The 24,279-nt window shown below is 36.8% G+C and overlaps 1 protein-coding gene across 2 annotated transcripts; it reads right to left on the bottom strand.

The window, feature by feature from the left end:
• Positions 1 to 752: 752 nt before the first annotated feature.
• Positions 753 to 22,531, bottom strand: LOC113673839 (ATP-binding cassette sub-family C member 4). 2 transcript variants are annotated; one of them, XR_016188529.1, is made up of 30 exons: positions 22,415 to 22,531; positions 20,936 to 21,156; positions 20,457 to 20,567; positions 19,096 to 19,216; positions 18,382 to 18,597; positions 18,057 to 18,146; positions 17,811 to 17,974; positions 17,370 to 17,495; positions 16,410 to 16,659; positions 14,919 to 15,032; positions 14,653 to 14,700; positions 14,516 to 14,557; positions 14,207 to 14,398; positions 13,724 to 13,818; positions 12,968 to 13,054; positions 12,177 to 12,273; positions 11,166 to 11,438; positions 10,948 to 11,079; positions 10,354 to 10,391; positions 9,877 to 10,133; positions 9,430 to 9,509; positions 8,496 to 8,646; positions 7,257 to 7,487; positions 6,407 to 6,507; positions 6,103 to 6,294; positions 5,429 to 5,584; positions 5,058 to 5,281; positions 3,868 to 4,037; positions 3,313 to 3,418; positions 753 to 2,149 (listed from the first exon to the last, which is right to left on the bottom strand). XR_016188529.1 is itself a non-coding variant. In XM_027190289.2 (30 exons), exons 2-30 carry the CDS (start codon positions 21,118 to 21,120, stop codon positions 1,853 to 1,855), a joined length of 4,212 nt encoding a protein of 1,403 aa, XP_027046090.2. In that variant the 5' UTR covers positions 21,121 to 21,156; positions 22,415 to 22,531; the 3' UTR covers positions 753 to 1,852. The 2 variants fall into 2 exon arrangements, 1 of the variants encoding a protein (XP_027046090.2); XM_027190289.2 differs by having other exon boundaries at positions 5,192 to 5,281.
• Positions 22,532 to 24,279: the final 1,748 nt, after the last annotated feature.

The raw sequence follows: 24,279 nt of genomic DNA, 5'->3' as shown, positions 1-24,279 counted from the left end.
TATCCTCATAAAGTGCTCGATATCACACAAAAGTACAACATACACTTCTTGAGCTAGGTCATGGAACCATTGACTTTCATCAAATTGTGTCATATGGTATTTTTACTTTTAGTCTTTGTTGGGACGCTCGTACAGAAAGGACTACTTAGTAACACAGGGTTGTTGTTTTTTTCTTTTATCGTGATTATCATTTCTGATAAAAAAAAAAACAACCATAACATAAGCTCAAGCACTACCCGAAAGGTCGTAGGTTAGACTCCCATTAGGAGCACTCTGGTCGGAGTTCTTTTTCTTCGAGTATGCCTGTGTCATTTTTGGTGTAGTTGTTGTGTTCATTTTTTGAACGGTAAAGTTCTTAGATTCAACATTATTCAATGAAATTTCTCTGATAAGTAGAGCATGCTGAAATTTATTTATGAAAAATATTTCGTTGCTGGTATGATGCAGCGTTTCGTCTCCGCATAGAGACTTATGAGATATTCTTCGGAATTCGCCAGCGAAGTCATGGAGCATAACGCTCGATGTCCCACTCACAAATCCAAGATGTTGATAATCTGCCCCACCTCTCCCCCACCACGCATCTACTGTTATACCACCCACGACCGCTTGCATCTTGAATTTGCGACGTGTTATGAGGATTGACATGTTTCCTTGAAAATTGGAAATTGATCGAAAAGGCATTTAATTAGGGCCAACTCAATTAACATGCTGCAACACCACACTCATCTTTTAGTTATAGATCAAAAGTATAGTAGAGTATCAGTGTATCAATTTAATTACAAAATCGTAAAATGTTTCTTTCATGGAGAATATTATTTGTTGACTTCAACTTAGTCGCATGAACTACATTTCTTTCAACTTTTCAGGCTGTCAATATATGCTATAGGAAATCTTTGAAAAATATCGAAACTATATATCTAATATAACTGCATTAAGTAACATAGTAAAGAAATAATTACTGTACCAAACAGTTTTCTTTGTTTAGAACATCATGACACTACTTGCTTTATGATAAATCTACATCTGAAGCACTTGAGGTCAAAAATCCATTTTCAATTTGGTAACACGCTGCTTGATCAAACAGTAAAAAAAATCATTCCAATTTATATGAAATAAGCTTACGCAAAGGCAGTTTAAGGTCTGTTGTTGCTGTTGTGGGAATAGTTTTTTAAAAGGAGAAATAAACTGCATTAGTTTCACGCTTACTGTAGTCTCCTTCGCAGCCGTTTTTTGGTCTCGTCACGCGACGCTCTCTCTCCATCCCTGCTGCGTAACGAGACCCTAATTCCACGACATGACTGATACGAGGGACAGTGCCCTGATGCTCCGATTGGTGCAAAAATGCCTCGATGCCGTGACTTGGTCGTTGCGAGATACATACCTCGATGCGGCGATCTGATTGGTGTGAGCAACATACCACTCAATACTCTAAGAAAGACTTACCCAGTTTATTTTTTCCAAAAAAAATTAGAAATAAAATAAGAAATAAAAAATCCATAACTCTCGATCAAATCTATTTTGAAATTAAATTAACGAAAGAAAATCTTTTGAAAGTCAAATTAGCCTAATTATTAGAATTTGTGAACTAAGAGCAGTCTAAAGTGGGCGATAAGCGTACGGACTGGTGACCGTGTCCGCAGGTCAAGCCCTACATCGTCATCGCCGAAAGGAAAGTTTGCCACCGAAAACTAATATTGAGTCTACATTATCGTAAAAATAATTATAATATGTAATTATAATAATTTATATACGATATAAAAAATAGAAACCTTTCACGACGTAATCAAAGCTCTGACGGTGTTTATAAAGATCATTTCTGTGCACGTGTGATGTGTAAAAAGATATTAAATAACTATATAGTGGACTCAAACTGGAGTTGAGACTCGATGCCACTTCCGTTAGGAACAATAGCAGTCAAGGTATTCGACGAGGAAAACTCATCCAAAAAATCTTTACGTTGCCCGTCTATCTCCTCTTCCGCTACTTCTGGTATGGCTTTCTTTGAGTAAAACTTTTGCCGAGCTATCTCGAACAATCGTCCTGCCTCTGTTGGTCCTGTCTGAGACACTAACTGAGCAAAAGTTGTTTTGGGGTTCTTTAGGAGCGTATATGGAGCATCAAATTCTTTCAGCCTCCCTGCATCTAAAACCTGAAAGCATAAGATGAAAGAAACATTTAATATCTTAGTCTGAAGAGAACTTGAAAGAGTCTTACTCAGTCACGACTAGTGATATTTAGAGCGCCAGAAATCCTACTTTCCTTCAAACAATGGAACGATTTTCGCTGGTGTTAACCAAAGAAAAAGAGTTCAAATAGTGGGCGTGGCCTTACAATAACCCCTTAGATAAAGGGGAAATCCCGTTAAAACAGTTTTTGGGACTGGTCTCAAAAAATCCTCCAATGATTTTTTCCAGCAAGTTCAACATATTGTTTTCTGGGGAAAAGCCCGTTTCTTGAGTGCATTTCCGATCGTTGTCAGATTATGATGTTGCTTATGCTATAGTCGATTTATCAGCTATGTTAATTTGCGTAGTTTTATGGATTACCGTTACTGCTATTTTTAGTTCACACGCGTCAATCAAAGAGACGCAGACGAGTTATTCGTAGAACAAACGAAAAAGACAAAAACTGTCAACTGCACGGCTCGAGCCCGACGAAAAACTGAAAAAGTTTCTATTTCTTAGCCTTTAAAGCCAATTTACATCGTCTCAATGTTAAAAACCTTCATTTAAATTGTCGTGTATGAAATTTGAAATTTCGACTACACTCGGAGAAATATTACGATAAAAAGCATTCTTAATTCGTTGAACTATAGTACAGTATTAGATCCAAAACATAAAGCGCTATTTACAAACTAAATTATAACGCAGCTGATAGGTTAACAATGAACTTAGCACAAGCAGCATTATGAAACTAATATATCCCATTTGTTCGGATTCACTAAACAGCAAGGTCTTACCCTAAAAGGCAAAATAGTGAAGTTAAGAAAAAACAAACACAAGATTTTCCCACACTGTTCTCACAAACTGTCAAACGGGATTTTCCCATAACGTTAGCATATCAATGGCGATCGCCATGCCATGTGTTTAAATCTTTTCGTCAACACGAATGAAAATGCTTCGACTGCAGAGAGGGAAAGTTGATGGGATTAATGTTAATATCTGAGCAACTGCGCACCTACCCCTCCCCTAACGCATCGACAGTCAACTGATGACAAGCTAGCGTTAAAGTTGGGTTAATGAAGGGTAAGTGCGCAGTTGCTCAGACACTGACATTAAATTCAAGATGACTTCATTCTTAGTGGGTCAGTACCATAACTCTGTCTGAATCCATAATTGTATGAAGACGATGAGCGATCGTCAACACTGTGCAGTGCTTAAACTTTTCTCGGATGGTGGCCTGGATCAAGCCATCTGTCCTAAAAGTATTGAAAAAAATTCAACACTAAGTCGCTTAGTCGCTATAAATAACTAAGTTGCTATAAATTTTAAGATTTGCACCTGAGTTATTAAAAATTAGTGCACCTTTTTTAGACCAATCACAAACTTCAGTGACACAAAATAAATCAGATGAAATCCCTGTTTCGCTTTCAACATTCAAATGAAAATTTCTTTACCTTAGTTTTCACCTTTGCATATAATTTCACAATGAAGCAAAGAATAAGATGGCTTGCAAAGGAAAGTTGGTCTACTTTAGTGTTATAAGTAACAATACAATAATAATATATTATCAGCATGCGACAATTCGATCGAAATGACACCAACAGTAACAACATAAGTAAGAATACGTGTTCTTCCGCAGAATAAAGGTTAGTATGTACAGAAATAAACTGAACATAGGTGTAATCCAATTCAGTGATTCACAAACCTGGGGTCCACGTTCGCCGTGGCTTCATCAATCACCAGAATCTTGTTCTGCCTCAGAATGGCCCGAGCTAAACAAACTAGTTGACGCTGACCAACACTGAAGTTTGACCCTGCCTCAGCAAACTCTGTATCCATTCCCTTGGTGCTCTCAACAGCAACCTTTAACTGCACCTAACAACATAAGCAGAATATTTCTAGTACTGTTATCTTACCACCTCGTCTAAGAGAAACAAGTCGAGCAAATGAAACTCTTCTTGTTGTAATATAAGGACAATAATAAGGTTCAAATTATACTTTTCAAAATTTCAGTCGATGTTCCACATTTAAATTAGTAAGAAAGAAACAATAAGCCTTATTTATCCCCAGTAAAATGACTAGCAGAACGTATTAAAAAAAATGGGATATATAACTACAATGCTTAAAATACTGGAAAATGAATATTGACATAATAATGTACGTTGGTTATTGAAGAAATGTAAAATGGTTTCCGTGTTTACATAGCCTGATGTAAACACGTGGGAGGTTGGGAGAACACGAGATAAGTGTAGGAAACCACGACGCGAAGCGGAGTGGTTTCCAGCTTATCGAGTGTTCTCCCAACCTCCCAAGTGTTTACATCAGGCTATGTAAACACGGAAACCATTTTACATTTCTTTTATAAAATAACCAATGGAAGAGTAAGGAAAACCGTGTTTACATACGCTCATGTAAAATGGTTTTATGGCCAATCAGAGCGCGCGTACTATTTGAATTATTTTATAAAACAAATTGACGAATGGGCCTGAACTAAGGGAAAAATACCTTCTAATAGGGATTTATTACGATAGAACAGCTGAAATTTCAAAATAAGGGGAATTAACGCAACTTGCATCAAGAAACAATGTTTGTCAGGACACTAAGGACTCAAAGAGTAAAAACCGCAACACATACAGTGTTAAGAAAAGTGCCTCAAAGGTAAAGGTTAAAATAAATGAAACTAGCTACTTCGAGTGTTTCATGGTGTCTGTGGTATCGGAGTTTTTGTAGCTGTTTCCTAATAGTGAAAATGTGCGAAGTAAATCGAGATAATAAAGGAAAATAAGGTTGTGGGCAGCAGAATTGTAGCTGAAATTTTTTTTAAAAATTGTACGAATTTGGAGTATTCGTCTTAATTTTATGTGACGTTCATCACTGTAATCAAGCACAAATGACCTTAAAATGTTTCTTTCACTGTATTTAACAATCCGCTCTCTGTTTCATGAAGTCGGTCTCTACGGGTGATAAAAAAAATACAAACAAGGACCACAAACTAGGATGATGCAATTATTAGTACATGATTTGCAAACCTCCTCTAATACTCTCCACAAATCTAAGTCACTGTGTTCTCTAAACGGATCAATGTTTCTTCTCATGGTGCCGCTGAAAAGAACAGGCTCCTAAAAAGGAAACAAAACATTCAGTGAAAAAATATATAGACATCAGAGTTCAAAATTCCCTCTGGACTGAAAAAGATGAGTCAAAGGTGAGTGAGAGACTTCGTATGCCTATGCACGCTTACCCAACACTTCTCCCGCGCCACTAACCTGCGGTATGATGGACAGTTTACTCCTCAGGTCTTTCAGCCCAATTTCCTGTATGTTAATACCATCAATTTTTATGACACCAGTTGGCTCTGCCAGGCGGAACAAGGTGGATAGCAAGGACGATTTCCCAGCACCTGTGCGCCCCACCACACCTATCTAAAATCATGAACCAAGAAGGTTTTTGTCACAATAACACTCCGCACCTTAAATGCTAATACCTTCCATATTGTTGTTGCTGCTGCTCTCGTTGTTCTTGTCGTAAGAATTATTCTTCTCAAACAAAATTATGGGGGTATGGTTAAGTGGCTTTATAGAGAGAACTGGTGTACATTAAACTGAATCAGGGGTGTTCATGACTATAGTCAAATAAATTCATGCCATAAAACATCATTGAAGAGCACTTACAATGTACCAAAATAAGCTAAACGGCTAAGTTAACGAGAGATATTACGTGAAGTGCAGGTTAATGGTTACAATGTTGACAAATAGATCAAATACAGATCATAAAAGGGCATGGCTTCATTATTGTCCTAATATATTTTACTTATGAATTTAAAACTCAGCCTTATTCCACAGCCGTTTTTTTTAACTCGAAATGTAATAAAGATGAGTTTTTATATTTTATATAAAAGAAACGAAAAGAGGAAAAGAGGAGTCCAAAGGGCGTTGTTTACCTTTTCACTTGGTTGAACAGAACACGATATGCTGTGCAGCACTCTGGGTAAAGATTTGTGATATCTAAAGCTCATTTTCTCGAATTCTATTCTTCCTTTAGGTGGCCAGCCGTCAGGAGGTTTCGTATCTGTTTCTCTAGGGGCTTCGGATTCCAGGTTACAGTATTCCAGGATACGCTCAACAGACGTCATCTATGTGAAGACATCAAAACCAAAATTCTAAGCACCCTAAAACGCGCTTACACCTTGATTAACAATCAAACAATGCATCACTAATGAAAAGTAACCAGTTGGTCGCACTCACCAAATTTTCAACTTCGGCGCTTTGCTTGACGCACTGTTGGAACACACCTGATATCTTAATGGCGTAGCTTAGCGTAAGACCTACCACACCAGCGCTCAAAGCTGCAAAATTCAAATGAGTTCTGTTTCATGCGCAGTTAATAGTAACACATTACACTAAGCCATTGTGCACAAAACAGGGGCCATTCTCCAAACCGCTCTTAGATGGATATGCTATTCACCCTGATACTGTTACGACAATATTGCTTAAAGAGTGAAATAGTCGGAGAACAGTTTAGCTCAACTTAATTAACTTTGTACAACAAATCCACTTTATAACGGCTGCCATATTCTTAGGTTTTGAAATTTAAAACAGAGTCCTGATAATGGCCTCCAACCTCCACTTGCAGAAATCCTCAAATCCTGGACTTCATATTTACTTGAAATTTTTTCTTTCCTGACTTCTGTCAAATATTTAAATTTTCCCTGATTCAAAGTGAAATTCCCTGACTTTCCCCTGACCTAAAAGAAATTTTACACTTTTTCCTGACCTAGGCCGTGTTTACAGAAGAGCTCATTGCCAGATCTGCATATCGATAAAACCCAAGGGAATCTACGTCTCAATGTATGCTTATTATGGAAAATCCGAGGAAAACCTTTCCCTTGATTGTACTGAGATACATAAGTAGTGATTCTCAATAGATTATTTTCACATGACATCGCGGCGTCTCGGTCACCCAAACAACAGAATGACAGCCACGTTAGTGTCCAAGTCAGTCCTGAAGGACTTTTGTTCTATAAAATTCCCATATTAGCTTATCACGCAAATGAGCTTACGTAATATACGAAACTAAAATCTAAGTAACACTTACAAGATTTCAGAGCAGGAGATACTAATGCCACAAAACTGATGAAAATAACACAGAGTACGTCAAGCCTGTAAGAGAGCCATGCTGAAGTTGAGATGAAGGTAAACCAGGCCCTTGTGTGTGCGTCTTGATAGGAGTTCATCTGATCCGTAAATACCTCCTCCACGCCAAATGCACGAATAGTGTCCAGACCTAACAGAGTGGTGGAAAAATGACCGAATAGTGGACTACGGCCTGCAAGATAACAGCAGAGTCTTGGTCAACGATACGTAACATGACGTCGTATTTATTCAATTATATTTAATCGCATGTTCAAGAATGAGCGAGTCTACACGCGAGGGAGCGCTAAAACGCTGCCTTGTACACAAGTAATAACATGATTTTTTTATGTGCTTGAGAGGGCAATTTGTAAACAATAGCCTCCATTTAGTTTGAAAACATTCTGGGACATTTGTCTGTAGACATTATCTGTACGCTGTGGAACCAGGTTTGAAATTGAGGGATATCGCTGAATATTCCCCGATTTTAACAGGAGCATTTGAACAACCGAGAGCGAAAATATCTCATGAATTTTCTAAAACCTTTATAGGAAGAGCACCGTTTTGGTTGAAGAGGAAGGTTATTTATTAAGACGTCAGCCATCTGATTGTTTCCCACAAAGATTTTAACATGCGAATTCGATTAGTCCACCCAATTAAGATATTTTTTGATTGGACAATTCGACCCACGAGGTGATATCTTGCTGGAGTAAAATGATATCACCATACCGCTCAGATATTATTATCAGTGACGACTTTATCACACTAATATCCACACATGATTTCTAACAAAATGCTCTGCCAATGGAAGACAAGGTACACAGGGTACCAAACACATTTTGTTGATTTAATGAGTGTGGAATATATTCCCACTGACTTCAAGGGAAACCCTAGTAAAATTTTGTCCGAATAATGCATGCGGTGAAATATAGAGCTGTATCAGAATCAGGAATGTGTACTTGTACTCGAAAAACCATTTGGCTCATCCTGTACTCAAGCACTAATTTTCTCCATATAAAAAAACTGACTCATACGCACTTTCTTGTTGCCTAATCAGCTCCGGCACAAGAGGTGGGGGATAGAGAAATGATGGGAAAGAAATATGGTAGAAGTCTCACTTTATCACCACGAATACAGCTCGCTTTCCTTGCCGCCTGAGTTATATGAAGGAAACGAGTTGATCAAAATATACAAATTTACTTACTTATTCCCTCGATTCTTTTCACTTCCCGAGATGTCTTCATGTAGTATGATCTTAGGTACCAGAACACAACCACGATGGGAATGACAACAGCAAATGTAACGGGATTGTTACTGGCTACTAACGCCAAAATCCCAACAACAACGAACAAAGTCTGAAAAAATTCACCATAATTATCACATTGATTGCCTCTTTTCTATCTTAGAAACAAGATTTAAGTATATAATTATGAACAATAGCTTCCATTTGGGGCGAAAATATGCACGATTATTTGCCCACGGACACTATCTGTTCTGAGATAGGAACAGTTTTCCGAGAACGAAGCTCGAGGAAAACTGTGAGCTTCGAACAAAAGATGATGTCCAAGGACAAATACACGAGCATTTTCTCCGAGCCAAAGGGAGGCTATCGAGTTTACTATCCCTGAAATATTTCGCAACGCGCAGGAAAAATCTTTACGAACAGCTTACCGTTTACGGCTTGGGATGTTCACTTTTCAGTGTTCTCTGGTACGATTTTATGAGCAAAAGAAAAAAACACGTTTCATCTACGGTAACAAACACACAACGTTTCCTCATCTTTCATTAATTTTTAAACGCAGAGCTTTCCGAACTGGACGTAAGGATTGAAAGTTAGGGAATATCACTTAAGGTATATTCTCCGATATCCCCCAGATTTAGAAGGGGAATATTCGGTCACATGATGCGTTTAGACCAATAACGCGCCAGCGAAAATTTTTGATTGATCATAATTAGTGCTATAGCCCCTATCAAAATAAACTTAAAGATATACACTTTTAATTTTTCAGAGACCAAGAATATCATTGTCAAATGCTATTGCTTTTGGCTTCCTCCTTACCCAGTTAGTGGTTAGTTGGGTGTCACTGTCTAAAGTTTGATATTAGTCATTGCATACTTTTAGTTAAGAAATATTTTACCTGTAGAAAATCACAGTAAGTGAACGGCATCATGTCATCAACAAATCCCATGTCTTTAGAAAATCTGTTTAGAATGCGACCTTAATAATAGGACAATAATAATCTGGTTAGCAACACTACCTCAGTGTAAACACTATTTTGACCCACAAATAAATTTAAATACGACTTTTGTATAAAATTTTGTACACAAAAACTGTGCCCAATGTATTAAAAGTATTTATTTTGCCTTTTTCCACACTGCTTGCTCCTTAGAGAAGAACAGATGACAGATTTGCTTGAAGGAATTCAGTAAGCTGGGGCATGAAAAGTGTTCTAAAATAACTTAACAGAATATGGACAACTGTGGAGTTACCAAAGCAGTACAGCAGTCCATACTGACAATTTGTCAAAATAACTATAACATTGTGATAACGTAAAAAGTGCACACACAGGCACACTTGCTCTCACCTATTGAGTTTGTGTCAAAAAAATAAGATGGCGCCCGCAAGAGAGCATTAAACATCTTCTCGTGGAGTTTTCTTGACGCCACAATAGTGAGTTTGAAGAAGAGCTGAGTCCTAAGTAACGTAAAGAAAAGAAGACAAATCACAAACACGGAGTAAATGCCAAGATACAAATCGCGGTTGAGTTCTTGTCCTTGACTGGAGCTGGAAGTGTTGTGTGTATCAAACGTTGCCAACAGGTACTTCTCCTCTTCATTACACCTACAGCCAAAAAGAAATGAAAATTTTAATTCCTAATCGTTCAAAACGGGCATTACCATCATTTTGGCTCCATTAATTAATATTTTCAAAGTTGCAACGTAGGAAAATGCCACTTCTGGAAATTCCAGGGGTGGCAAAAATTTCTCATTTTTACTGTCATCGTGTAATGCGGTGGAGCAGTCTGAGTATTAGTCAACAACGGTGAAGAAGGAAATCTTACCAATAAGACAACCATACATCAGACAACATAAAGACAACCTGAGGAAGAAATGAGGTTTAAATTAAATAGCTTATATTATCCTGGCTTTCCGCAATGTGAATCTTTTGTTCAAGTTATAGATTGAAAACTACACTAAAATGAATACTTATTGTTTCAGTTTCATATATTATTAACATTGCAACAAGTTACGAATGAGTGAAAGATTTAACACTTCATAAGAAAAGTTGAAAACAAGGCATGAAAACAAGGTTTGTTAATCTGCTATTTGCACATGAGAATAATATTTCACTTGGTGTTAGAGCAGTTTTTGCTAGAATGCAGAAAAAATCAGGGAAAGTATAAGTCTGATTGACTGTGATTGTTCAACCTCTACACCAATCAGAAGCAAATTTAAAAAAATACCCGAAATTGGTCCCTTGCGTTATTCCCGTGCGCAGGGTCGTTAACAAGGTCTTACTTGGAGTTTACACGGGTTTCCCATGGTATTTCATTTCTTTTCTCATAGGTCGTTGTGATTAACTTCACCTTACTATCATGGCACTCCACTGAGAACCACTTAAAAACTTCACAAACGCGAAACGCACTCTGATTTACCTGTGTTATTGCAAACAAGAGCACCACAAAAAGAGAGGCACTCAGGCTGTGTAATGACTTGAAATACTGAACATAAGTGTCCCGTGTCACCGCACCTTCTTGCTTAGTCTCTTTAGGAAGGATATTCTCGTCCTTTAAGAAAATATCAAATTCACAGTTGCTGAGAAATGTGTTCTGGGATTAATTAGAAGGTAGCAATTCATCCAAACAAAACTTACGAAAATGGATACTTCAGTTTCAGATGTCATGATTGATAACTGGCTTTCCAGCATAAAGCTTGTTCTGTGAGAAGACCGTGATTGAACACTGTCTGAGCGACCCAAGGAGAACCCATGTTGACTTTGGAGCCGGCTAAATGACCGCTTTACTCCTGGTTCATCAGATTCAGATTCAATGGCAGAATCATCGTCCTCTTCCTCAATCAGTAATGCCATAAAATCAAAGCCTGATTTAGCAAGTTCTTGGTAACTACCCTGACCGATGCAGTCACCCTTCAAGATAAAAAATTATTGTTTCCAAAGCAGATGATAAAATCATTTCTAATCTTTCATTACATCTTTTTTTAATTTGCTTGCAAATATTGCAGGAAGAGATTACGATAATTTTAAGAAGGTAAAAAAAGTTTTGGAGCTAAAAGTGAAATACAAATATGTTAACGAAACCTCGAGTTATGGCCACTTACAGTTCTCCAAATTAAAATGGGCTGCTCATTAATAATACGGCCGCAAAACAACCAAGATTTACTATTTCAAATTAAGCTCTGAAGAAGGTAAGAAGACACTGCCCCGGTAAACAATTTGGCAATTGTTCAACTATTTCGTCACTTTAACACGGCAAGGCAAAAGTATGGAAGGTGCGCGGGCTCGATGATAACCACGATAATATGCTAAAACATCGTGCCCATTTCAGGTTGAGTGAGGCAGGTTTCTTTGAAACAAGATGTTGGTTCTGCGAGATGTTGTTTCTAAAAGATCGTGGAAGTAGAATGAAGTAAGTAGCGAATTCGGAATGTAAGTAGCGAACATGTCGCGAACTCGAAGGTAGCGTACTCGACAAGTAGCGAAACCGGCTGATACCCCTACTATCATGAGGTTAACGCAATACTATCACTTTCGATATCACTAAAATAAGGACTAATTACTAATTACCGTTACACTCCCTTGACTATGGAATAGTGTACTATTTTAATTAGTTTTAAATAAATCATGAACATGGAATAACATACGTACATCTGACAAAACAAGCAGCTGATCAGCTTCCTTCAAGTACTGCAGCTGATGGGTGACTAAGATACGAGGCTTCTGAGCCAAATGTCCACAAATACACCTAGAAACAGACAAGCAAAACATAGAGCAAAGGCATTATAATCAGAGATGACTCTGAGCCTCTTAAACTTTATTTTAGAAACTTTGCTGAAAGTTCAGTTAGGAAAAAATAAGGTGCTTTGAAGCTCATTTGAAATCTTACGAGTAGCTAAACATCGGGAACGTTTCTGGTAGGTTGCATCTGTCAAGATACTGATTAAACGAATTTTGTAAATTTATCTTATACCACGTTTTCGTCATAAACTGTAAAGAGGTGATGGAACTATCCCAAAAAGGCAAAATTAAATACAAGACTAAAAGGGGCATGAAGGAGACAGTTACGAGCTCGGTAACTGCAGACATCAAGCCTCACTACTGATGCGCGCAATAGCAATAGCATTATTAAAATGACCCAGTGTTTCGTTGTATACTCCTCAGAAATTTCCAGTTTTTTTATTTCTTGTATTGTTATCACTATTCTCTTCTTTTCGCTTTTGTAGCGCACATTTGATATTTATAATTCTTAGAATATGGGTCAAAATACTGTCAAGGTGAAAGTCTATAGTAGAGGGTGTCTGCAAGGCGAGAGTTGAATGATTGTATCTGTTATTCACAATAAGACTACATGTATTCACTACAAACATTTTCAAATCAATAAAACTTTTCTACACAGCTATATATCAGCACTAGAAAACAGAAAGATATAGTAAATTTACTTGTCAAACAAATGTCTTCCAACATCTGCATCCACAGCACTCAGAGGGTCATCCATAATGTAAATATCTGCATCAGCATAGACAGCCCTGAGAATACAAAGTAAGAGTTGATAACAGAGTGAGCCAACACAATCATTTGCTTTCACAGTATGACACTGATGAGGAGAAAAAAGCAAACCATAGAGAATGAAAATGGGATACAAATCAATTCTAGCATTTCCATGTATTAAGTGGAAGATGTAACTATCCAAGTTAGTATATACATGTACCACATAGGTAAATAGTACTTTTCAAGTGCGCTGATTGGCTGGTTTGCAAATGATTAGCAAGTACTATCTACCTTCAAGCTGCCATAGAGAAAAAAACATGCATCATCAATTTAATTTCTGACCATTTTTTGGTATATCCAAAGAAATAAACTAACTTTTTGGTATATTAAAACAAATATTCACCTCAGTGTTAGAGAAAGTAATGGATTTTAACCTTGCTGTTTAGTGGCTTGGTAAATAGCAACCACTATTCACCTTCACTTTGGTAAACAACTGTTAAATAATTTATAAAGTAAACGTTTTGTGTTCTTCCAAATGAAAACTTTAAATTTATTCCCTTTATTGGACAAATTTTTCTGTAGGTATTGCGACACAAGAATACATACATTGTAGCTCTGAATGACAAATGGTTGCTGTTAAAACAAAATTATACTCTCTAGTTAAAAAAAATTCTAAAAAATCAGATTCCTCAAACATTAAAAACAACCTTGCTAAATTAACTCTTGCCCTTTGCCCTCCACTTAAGGAAACACCTCGCTCACCCACAAGAGTCATGTCCCCATCTGCCAACAGATCAATATCCTTGGGAGAAAAAAAAAGAGAAAACTTTTAAGACAAACTTGAAATAATAAACTCAAAGTGGAACTGGTATGAGAAATGTCAAACCAGGGAAACCCTGAGCTACTGTACAACACAACAATTTCCCCTGTGGCCACAAACACTCACACCCAGTCCCCCTCCTGAAGCTGTTCATTTATCATATAAATGATTGTAAGGAGTACTGGGGTTGTCCTAGAAACTTTTATGCAAAGTCACTGACAGTGCAGAACTCTCAACCATTTGGGAAGAACTCATTCTCAGTGTCATAATAAGCGAATACAACTCTGTAATTAAGTCTTTAACGAAAACATGGCTCAACTAAAAATAGACAATGGTACAAAAATTTGTTATGAATGAAGAGCATGCACACCTTTTGTAGGGCACATGCCTTTATCACTTCACTGTATCTGCTTTCATCATATTCACTGCCAAATATAATATTCTGTTGCAAAGAACTATTGTAAATCCAGGCCTGTTGAGATGCATAGCCAATTTTTCCCCTCACAGTAATTTGACCTTCAGTCAAAGGGAGCTCTCCCAGAATGGACATTAAGAGAGATGACTGTAAATGGAAAATAACAATTGCATGTATTTTCAGATTTTTCTCAGAAACTACCAATTCATATAATAATATTTTGGGATAAAAGTCTTCATCAGACTCACAAAGTAATAAACTAACCTTTCCAGAGCCTACTGCTCCAATAACTGCTAGAAGTTCACCCTTTGAGAAAAAAATTAATGCTTTCAGATTAAAAATAAATGAAATAAAAGGGTGAAATATAAAAATAGACAATAGGGGGCCAACTTTGTGCTCACCTGAGATACATCAAAGTTAAGGTTGCTGAGGGTTGGTTTTACTAAATTCTGTGAAATTCGTAACAGAAATTATTGTTACCAAAAAGATATAGAATGAATGTGAAACTTTAACACATGTATAGTCAAAAAGGTACATGTACACAATATGCATTTTAAGTAAATATGAGAGTGCTGTGGGATTATCTTCAATTGTTTCTAGTTTTAGTAGTTCAATAATTTTATGTAGTCTATGGTAAGAATTTTCAATGACATGTGGAAAAACATACCTTATTCCAACTGGCATACACATTTTCAGCTTTAATACCACAATCTTCAGGTTTTGGTCTCAAATTTGAAGTTACCAAACCATGAGAGTGCAACTCATCTAGGAGAAGTAGTCTCTAAAAAAAAAAAAAAAAAAAGGTGGTGGCTATTCACAAGATCCCTTGATTTCATTCCATTCCATTCTTGTAAATACCATCTCAAGCATTTTTGGGATTGCATGATATTGGTGTCTTGTAGTTTTGGGATGGTGAGACTCCACAGAAAATAACATCATTAAACAAAAGCAGCTGCATCATTTTTCTTTCTGACAGTAAGATTCAACAAAGGAGTATGACAACTTTTGACAAATTACAGTAGTTGCATTGTTCTTACTGAAGCTGCAATTTTGCACTTATTGTTTTGTGATTCGCAATACAAAAAGGGCAGAGACTAATTAAAGTATCTGAGCATTAAGTAAACCATCCTTGGTTTGCACTGTCATGCAGTCAAAATCTAAACCACTGAATGCTTGATGCTAGCAGGGCAAACTATTGTAGCTGACTGATAACTAAACAATTTGCCCAAGTTTCAGGTCTGCAGGGTTTTTTGCTGCTGAGTTGTTTGCCAAAATGTCAGACAAAAATTTATAGAGCTCAGTATGGGGAGGCCATTTTGAAGTCTTGTTTTGCAACTAAAGTGATTAGTTATCCACATCTTCACATATTTTTTAATGTTTTTAATGCCTAGGGAACAAAATGTCAGATAATAAAATTACAATTTACAAACGTATCAGCTTTCCTGGTCACTCTCTAATGGCCCTTTTTTTAAAATGGAGAACCCCATGACGCTGAAACCTTACCAAAAGGTTAATGTTCAGGAGGTCTTTTGTTCTTCAGTGGAAAATCTGTATTAGCCCTTGTTATTTTGGACTTTTATGACCTAATTTGCAAACCAAGGATAACGTATATGCAAGACTACATGACATTGTATGTCTTCTTAAAAAAAAACTATGGCCACAATGTAAGTTATCACCAAAATTCAGAGTTACTGCAACCATTGGAACACTTCTAGAAATCTACCGAAAATATGACCTAGTCTTTGACCTTTCCTTGTTCTCTTTTTTTTAAAAGGTTCATTGCATGGTACAGATAATGAGAACACACTTCTCATCCTCAAAATCAATGATCAATGATGCAATAGTAGAAACAAAAACATGAGAGCTCTGTTTTGTCTCCCTCAAATAAAATCCAATATGGTAGCCAGTATGTTACATGTATTACACTCTTCCCTATAAGAATCAAATTCTACTGGAAATTCAAAGCAAGTTGTTTATGTTATTTCAAAAGAAATTTTCTTTCATCCTGGGAAGCATTCAAATTTTGGTGATACATTTATTAGATTATGTTTACTTTTAGAAAAAGGCTCCATTTCTATGTATCTGTGTTAATATGACCCTGCTTCCCTTAAAAAGAAATTAATAATACTGAAGAGTACAGTTTCTAACTTAGACATACCTGCATCCTTTCAATGGAAACTCTTCCTTCATTCATAAGAGTTATAGCAATAGGGAAAAACAGCGTCATTACTATACGAACAGAATTGAACAAAGACAGGCAAGTGAAGACCTTCTGAGCAGTTAAAATGTGGCCAGTCAACACATATGTCATGAATGTTACAAATGTCACTAGCACTGAAGAACTAAAGAAGAATGACAAAAATGAGCCACGCACACAGGCCAGCTTTCGAAACCAGGAGAGTTCAGTGCTGAAAAGGAAAGAGAAATTATCATTCCACTAGACACTTAAGGAACCAAGTTACTCTCTAGTCCATAATTTCATAATGGGAGAGAGTAACATTCAGGGGCTTTATAACAATTTCTTTCATACTCAGCTGCCAATGGTGTAATAGGCAGTGGTGTTTTGAGGTTAAATACAAACAGAAGACCTGCTCCCAAGCTAAACAGACAGTGATGAGAGGTCTCAAAGGTGGCAACAGACCATAGGTAACTAGCTTTTACTGAAAACCCTACATTCGATAAAACAAAATTCAGAGATAATCCAGAAAAAAAATAGCATCAACAGGGTTAATTGAGTTCAAAGTGTATGCACTTCTACCCCAATACATTGTACAGCTCATGATCCCAAAAACTCAAAAAATAAGATTAAATCAACACAAAAAGTGACAGTAAATATAATAAATACTTTTTCTCCACTTATTTACATGAATTTTGTTAGTGTGAAGGTACTGTATGTTTGCATCCTTAACAAGCTAAAGTTAATTGCTTAAGTGACATTCAATAATACATGATAGATTGCTCATTAATCCTTATGGTAAAACAAAAAAAATAACTTAATTATGACCATGAGATACATGTACTTTGGTCTATGTGTTTCGTGTCTGATTGCTAGTAAGTCAACTCTACTTCCTTCTAGAAGGTCCCCAAAATAATTATTATTGTGTGCAGGTGTTCTTACTTTCTTATTTTCCTGATCCATTGTGAAATGGAATCCTCCCAGGTGTACAACTTTATTACTCGCATTCCACTAATTGCCTCATTCATCAATTTAACACGCTCATCAATGTAACTTGAAGCTTGGCGTCTTATGAACATAAAAATTGGGGTGTTAGTATTATCAAAGATACATTATAGTAACAGGACTTCAAAGGATCCAATTTAGGGAGTAGTCAGGCAATAAATTGTTCTAGTATGTGCATAGCCCAAGGCAAATTACAGAACAGATAAAGGTTGTGATGATCTAAGAAGAGGTAAGCATTTTGTTTCTGACACAGTTAAGGTAAAAGGAATATTACAGAGAAAGATAATTAATATTTCAATTATATAATTTTGCTATCCTAGAAGCATGTTTCAGAAACAGAATTCCATTTAAAACAGGCATGCTATGAAATATATCCACCTGAAATACATAAGAGCATCGCCCATTTTAATCTGCATGGGTACCATGACAAACAGGAGACCCATCCCAGCCAATGATGATGCACCAATCTCTCTCCACAGTAGTCCAAGTACAGCAACAGCTTCTAAAGGACCAAGGACCAGGTAGTGGAGAAAGAAACAAGCCTTCCAAGGGAAAATGAAATGTGAACATCACATAATACATCATGAATAACATTCAGCACCACATAACAGACATGCTACAAACCCAGTCAAACTTCTGAGTGTCTGATGAAACCAAGTTCACAATATTTCCAGTAGTTGTACTAGCCAATGCTGCATTGCTGAGCTTAAGCACCTGGGATAAAACACAGGAATGCAGATCAACATAACTGTGATCTTATTTCAATTCAAGTAAGTCATAGCATACAATTTTCCAGTCAGTAGAATTTTTGTGAGGCAAACTGTCATGTAATTACTTCTAGCTTCATTTCACAAACTTTGTCCAAAATGTAACACTCATATGATCCTGACATGAATAGCAGTAGTTAAAGATAGTCCCTAGATGCAACAGAGTTTTACATCCTAATTACCTTATCATAAACAAGAGATGTACAGGCAATCCTAACCCTCATACCATAGCACTGCCGTAAAAATGTGAATGGGGTCATGAGAAAGCTAGACATGACACTGCACAGACACACTGCTAGAGCATACAAAAAGGCTTCCTTCTGTGTTGTTGTGGTTTCTTCATTGAAATAACCAATGAGTAGACCAAGAAATATGGGTTGAATGATTCTTAAAGCATCCTACAAAAGAATAAATTACCACTCAAATTTTTGCTGTAGCTTAAAATGAATTTCAGATGAAAATATTACAAAGGATCTTTTTTTCTTTGTTCAAAATACATACTGTAGTTCTTTGTCGAGAGGAAATTAACAATTAAACTTACAGTTTACAATCATTTCAGTCTAAAGATATTTTAAACTAATAAATATACTCACAAAAAGAGGAAATAAAAAGCACCAGCTTCAATGTCTGTGGTATATACATGTAACTGCCTTTTTGGAACAATACAGACTCTGAAATGTTTCAAATTTACTGGGCCAATACTAATATTTAAGAAATAAAAAAATTAATTCTAGTGTGTGACACTATGACCAATTGTGGTTTAGTCCTGAGCCCTAACTGGGGAAAAAATATATCCTTGCAGGTATACTACTGTGTATATTTAAATCCATACCTGCATCATAAATGTAGCTTTAAAATCCCAAACGAGAATTCAGGAATAAATTAAGAGTACTCACAGTTATGATTGCAAAAACACTTAGACGCAAATATCCCATTCCAAATGCCTTCACAATGGCACGAGATAAGCTGGGGGTCTTGTCCTTATCTTCCGCCAGATATCGCTCTTTCTTCCACTCTCTTCAGATACAAACAAACAAGTGTTAAAAAGGTTCCTTGTTGATGAGTACCTGAACTCTATAATCTACCAAGGCTATGTTTTTTCAAAGGGAGGCAGGTGGAATGCAGTATTTAGACTGAGAAGACTGCCAAGAGTACCTTGACATTTATACCTGAATTTTTTAATTTACAAGAAGAACACAGCATCATGTGCATCAATAATGACATCACTCCTTTAGTCTTTGTCCCTTAAAAATTTAATGTCTTACTGTGACGAAATACTGTTAGAAGCATAACAGCATAAATTACCTGGCTATATAGAAGCAACAAACATAGGCACATGCAATTGAACTTATCACAATGAGCCCACCACCAATGATTATATAACGATATGTGCATTCAGGATATTTCTTTGGTCCTTTTGAACATGTAACTGCTCTGTTTATGTTGCAGTAATAAATAAGGCTTTTTAACCCAAACTTATGTTTACATTACCATTAGAACATTGATGGTTTTTTCTATCAAGGCCATGTTTTTCCAGAGGGAGGCAGGTGGAATGCAGTATTTAGATTTAGAAGACTACCAAGAGCACCTTGACATTTACACCTGAATTTTTTAATTTACCAGAAGAAAAAAGTTTCATGTGCATCAAGAATGACATCACTCCTTTAGTCTTTTTTCTCTAAAAACTCAATGTCCTACCATTAGAATATTGATGGTTTTGGGAAAAAAATTTGCATCAATTACTTTTCCCATGGTACCTTTTAAATTTGCAACAGTAATGTATTCCAAAAGAGATCCACATATTTGAGCTGTTAAACTGTTTGTTTTGGCAGGCTTTTTGGTTGAGAAACTGCACAATATCAGAAACTTTATAAAAATGAGTTAGAGTTAATTAAGCCATTAGTGACACTTTTTTATGAAAAAATTGATATCAAGAGCAAAATTTTTGAGTGGAGCTTCAAAGATATGTACCATTCAATAGTTTAGTGCCTAGCAAAAGTAATTGCTTCCAGCCAAAAGTAATTCAGGTTACAGTGTGACAATACTTGGTAGAATTATTTTCCATAATTTATCAGGTGATTTGGTATATGATTTGTCACAACCCCAGTTGTCAGAACACTAGAAATGTAATATCTGGAGTTTGAAATTAAATAAACATGTACCAGTATATTTAATTTTGGTCTCTCAGTCTCACACTAGAGAGGAGCTCTTAAGAATCAGTTAACATACATGTAATGTAAAACATTTAGAGATTTACCTTTGAAGCTTATCTCCAAGTTCACCGGTAGAATCTTGTGTTCTAAGCCCATACAGGTCCTCTGCCTCAAGAGGTTTTTTACTTCCTTGGGACAAGAGAGGATTAAGCCACCTGTTAACAGAAATAAGAAAAAAAGTCAGCACATGAAGATTTCTTTGAAAGGACTCCAATTTTGAGGGGACAAAGAGATTTGCAATGTTACTGTGTTACTCGATTTCATGCTGTATTTTGGAGTTTTGTGGTAATCTCATGCAGTATGTTCCATTTGTATCATGAAACCAATGAAAACCAGAACAGCATTCTTCAAAAAAACTAGACAGATCATGAGCCTACTTGTTCCTGTCACCAGCAAGTGAATGCAACATTAACAACAACACCCCTCTTAAGTTCTTAGTCTTACAACCTTCTCTTTACTCATAACACTATTATGAATAATTCTCTGAATGGAGGAAGAACACATTATCTATGATTTCACTTACGAAAATGTGACAAATCTAGAGACAACATTCACCGCAGGCATTGGTGATGGTTTAATTCCAGGATCACTTCCTCTTCGCTCTTCCCCACCCAATAAAGAATCTTTGAGGTCATCATCATCTTCATTTTCACTTCCACCATCAGCAATAGGTGGGATCTTAATGTCTATTAAATCTTCTGCATCCATTTCTCTTTCTTGGTCCAGTATACTGCAACCAGCAGACTGCTGTGAACAAAATATATGACAGCAAGAATGTGGTGTCAAAATGAGTTGCAAAAATAAGTCCTGAGTAAAGGGGCTCCATAGAGTTTTAGGCAGACTATGATATGCATCAGTGTTTAGCCCTCAACATGTTACAAAATAGCACTTCCTCATGATCGATATCTGAACATTTGTTAACTTTTGCATCTGTTGCCATTTCACAATTTTTCCCCCAGTATTTTCTTTTCTGTTGACCTCTTTTTCAGGCATAGTATGGATATAGTTACTGTAAATTCTAGACTCTATTATAAAAAATACGCATTGTTTTACCCCGTTTTAATACAGTTGGACCTGTGTAGAGAGTGGGAGGGTGATCCCATAATACATGTTCCACAGAACAGAATTATCATAATAGACTATGAAAAACACCATTATATGCCACAATTGAATAGGGAATATATTTTGTTTTAAGGAGTACTGTTAGTTTTATTTGAGTGGACCGTTCTACACAAGTGTGCGACGATTTAAGACCGCGGCCGCACAATAGAGGTGACCGCAGGTAACCGCTCAACAGAGGTGAAAATTACAGTGATCAAGAGGGAAAATTTCGGGACTTCGAAAACCGACCGGTTAATACAGGGAGAGCGCTTAATACAATGCCGCTTGATTCAGGTTCGTGCGATCGCCATGTTTGTTTTGTTTGTTGACATTTCAAAAACTCGCGGTTTGTCCATGTCCAGTTTTCACACGGTCAAAGACCCCATGGAGCTTCCTCGAGGGTAACAAGTTACTTTTAAGTGCATTCAGTCGTAAAGATCATGGATGTAAATTGAACAAAAACTTTCCAAATTTACTTCTGTACACGTATGCCCTAAGAACAACCTCACAACTGTTGTTCGAACTTAAGCCTTCCAGAGCGCAATTCCAGAACTCTGTGAACTAATCGGCCACGCCGCCAAATCAATGTAAACATCACAGCAGATACAAGGTTATGCAAAGATTTTGAACAATTCTTCTGATATCGATCATATGAATCAACTACTAATAGGAAGTTTAGAAGAACGTGTTGGCAAAAAAACGACGAGACAAGCTTGAGCTTTAATTATTAATTTGAAAATAATTCTTTTATACTAGATCATATCCATGTTGTTTGGGAGGTGAACTAAGTGACCTATTGCTCATATGCAGACTATACCAGGCTTGGAGCTCAACATGCGCAGAAGTCTGCACTAGTGAATCGCTCGACGAGTGCATAAACAGGATTTAGAAAGATTCTTACCTGAAATCAGATTAGCATCAGCAACTTGTAACACGTTCGCACAAGAGGTGACGCCCGTTCCAGTCTCCTCTACAGTCTCCTCAAAGTTTCGTTAATCATTAACAGTCCTCATGTAAGAAAAATTAATTTACGAAGAAGAGGCTAGAGTCCAAACTGAATGAACCACAACAGTTGGCTAAAAATAAAAAACCGAAACTTCCTAAAATTCCAAACAAGGGGGTAACAAATTTTTCGCGTACCTCTGTTGTTTGTTTTGACGGAGTGCAGTTAGTTTTTATTGAGCCTTCGTTCATGCAAATTTGTTACCTCTTTGTTTGGAATTTTATAAGTAGTTTCAGATTTTTTACTTTACCGATTGTTGTGGTTTATTTAACAAGTTAAACACATATCTTCTACGGAGTTTGGACCCCAGCCCTCTTTTCTTAAATGAATATTTTTACACTTCTTTCCAAACCTGTCTCACCTTTGAGGTCATCTCCGAGGTTAAAGCATCGATGGACAGCCTTTGGTATGAAAAAATGTAAATTTATATATGAGAAAACCGTAAATTAAAAAAAAAAAAAAAAAAAGACATTTGCCATTGATGGTTGAGATTGACGAACTTATAACTAGGATCGCGAGTTTGCGACAGAAGATACCACGACGGAGTAGAGGGCTCATGACTCGAAAGCGACGCCGTTTGGTCACGTCATACAGCACCTCGTTGCAGTCGGGAGTTACCAGAGTGGTATTACATCACGGGCGGCGAGTGGGGTATGATCCGATGAAGAAAGGAGCGAAATATGAGTGGTCAGCGGGGAAACAAATTTAATACCTCATATAGAGACATATCAGTTATAATTGCGAAAAACAATAGTGTTGTAAAGCCGAAATATCAACAGTATACTTCGCTGAATAAAATGTGAAGCAATTTTTCAAAAGTGTTGATGGCACATATATCTTTTACTGCTGTATTAAACAATGGAGGCATGGGGAAAGGCATCAGTGGCATCCGGAAAGGCACTAAGAAGAATTATATTTACGTTTTGTAACTTGCTGCGTGACGAAAACAGAAAACCAAAACCGTGGTCCCCTAATGAATTCTCCCACCTTGCCCAAAAAATTTTCAAATTTTCCGCAACTTCACCTTTTCCTATTCGTAGGTCCGGCCAAGCCTTTATGGTCATTGGCTCCCGTATAGCCACTAACTATGGCTTATAAATACAGGTGTTTAGTGTTAAATTGTAAAACTCCCCGAAGAAGTCTACGACAGTTAAACGAAACTCGTCGGAGAATAAAAGAAATTTTACGACTACCGTTCGTAGAGTGCTGCTCATCAGTTTAGTTTTAAAGATTTTTTTTTTAAAATTTGATGCGATAGCTGTGGTCAGTTTTTCCATGCAAGTTGTCTGGATGTACCTTTCGCAGAGACGTGGGGGGGGGGGGGGGACAGAGACACCAACACAACATTTCACCTGCCGTTCGCTTCGAATTAAATTAAATTCATCCCGAGTTCATTGGTTAAATAAAATAGGGAAAAAAAACACTTCGAACGGAAAACAGAATTATTTTAACGCCTGGATTTTCTGGAAAAAGGTCTCCTAAACGAGGAGCCCTAACTATTAATATTTAAGCATGGTAAACACATTAGCCTTAACCTTGACATTAGCCTTAGCCTTGGCTGTTTCTCGAAGCTCAGTGTTTTCCTACATGCCTTTTTCACGTGAAATGAGGCGATTGAATATATATAATAAACGCTAAAAGAACTACAGCTGACTCTAAAAATATAGAAATCTAGAACGAAATTTTTTTAGAGTTGCTTAGCTCTTCATTTTTCCGGAATCGAAAGTCGGGATTGCAAAATTCAAGTGAAAAGCAAACCGACT

This window comes from Pocillopora damicornis, chromosome 7, assembly GCF_964200805.1.
Source record: "Pocillopora damicornis chromosome 7, jaPocDami1.2, whole genome shotgun sequence".
Classification (NCBI taxonomy): domain Eukaryota; kingdom Metazoa; phylum Cnidaria; class Anthozoa; order Scleractinia; family Pocilloporidae; genus Pocillopora; species Pocillopora damicornis.
Note: the sequence above shows the minus strand (reverse complement) of the source record. Positions and strands in the feature narration are given on the sequence as shown.

What these genes read in the sequence shown, in the direction of transcription:
- LOC113673839 (XM_027190289.2), bottom strand. Translation starts at nt 21,120, where the DNA reads ATGGATGCAGAAGATTTAATAGACATTAAGATCCCACCTATTGCTGAT. An exon ending in TCTAGATTTGTCACATTTTC is followed by an intron (nt 20,568 to 20,935) that starts GTAAGTGAAATC and finishes TTCTGTTAACAG; the next exon opens with GTGGCTTAATCCTCTCTTGT. An exon ending in TGTATGCCAGTTGGAATAAG is followed by an intron (nt 14,701 to 14,918) that starts GTATGTTTTTCC and finishes CGAATTTCACAG; the next exon opens with AATTTAGTAAAACCAACCCT.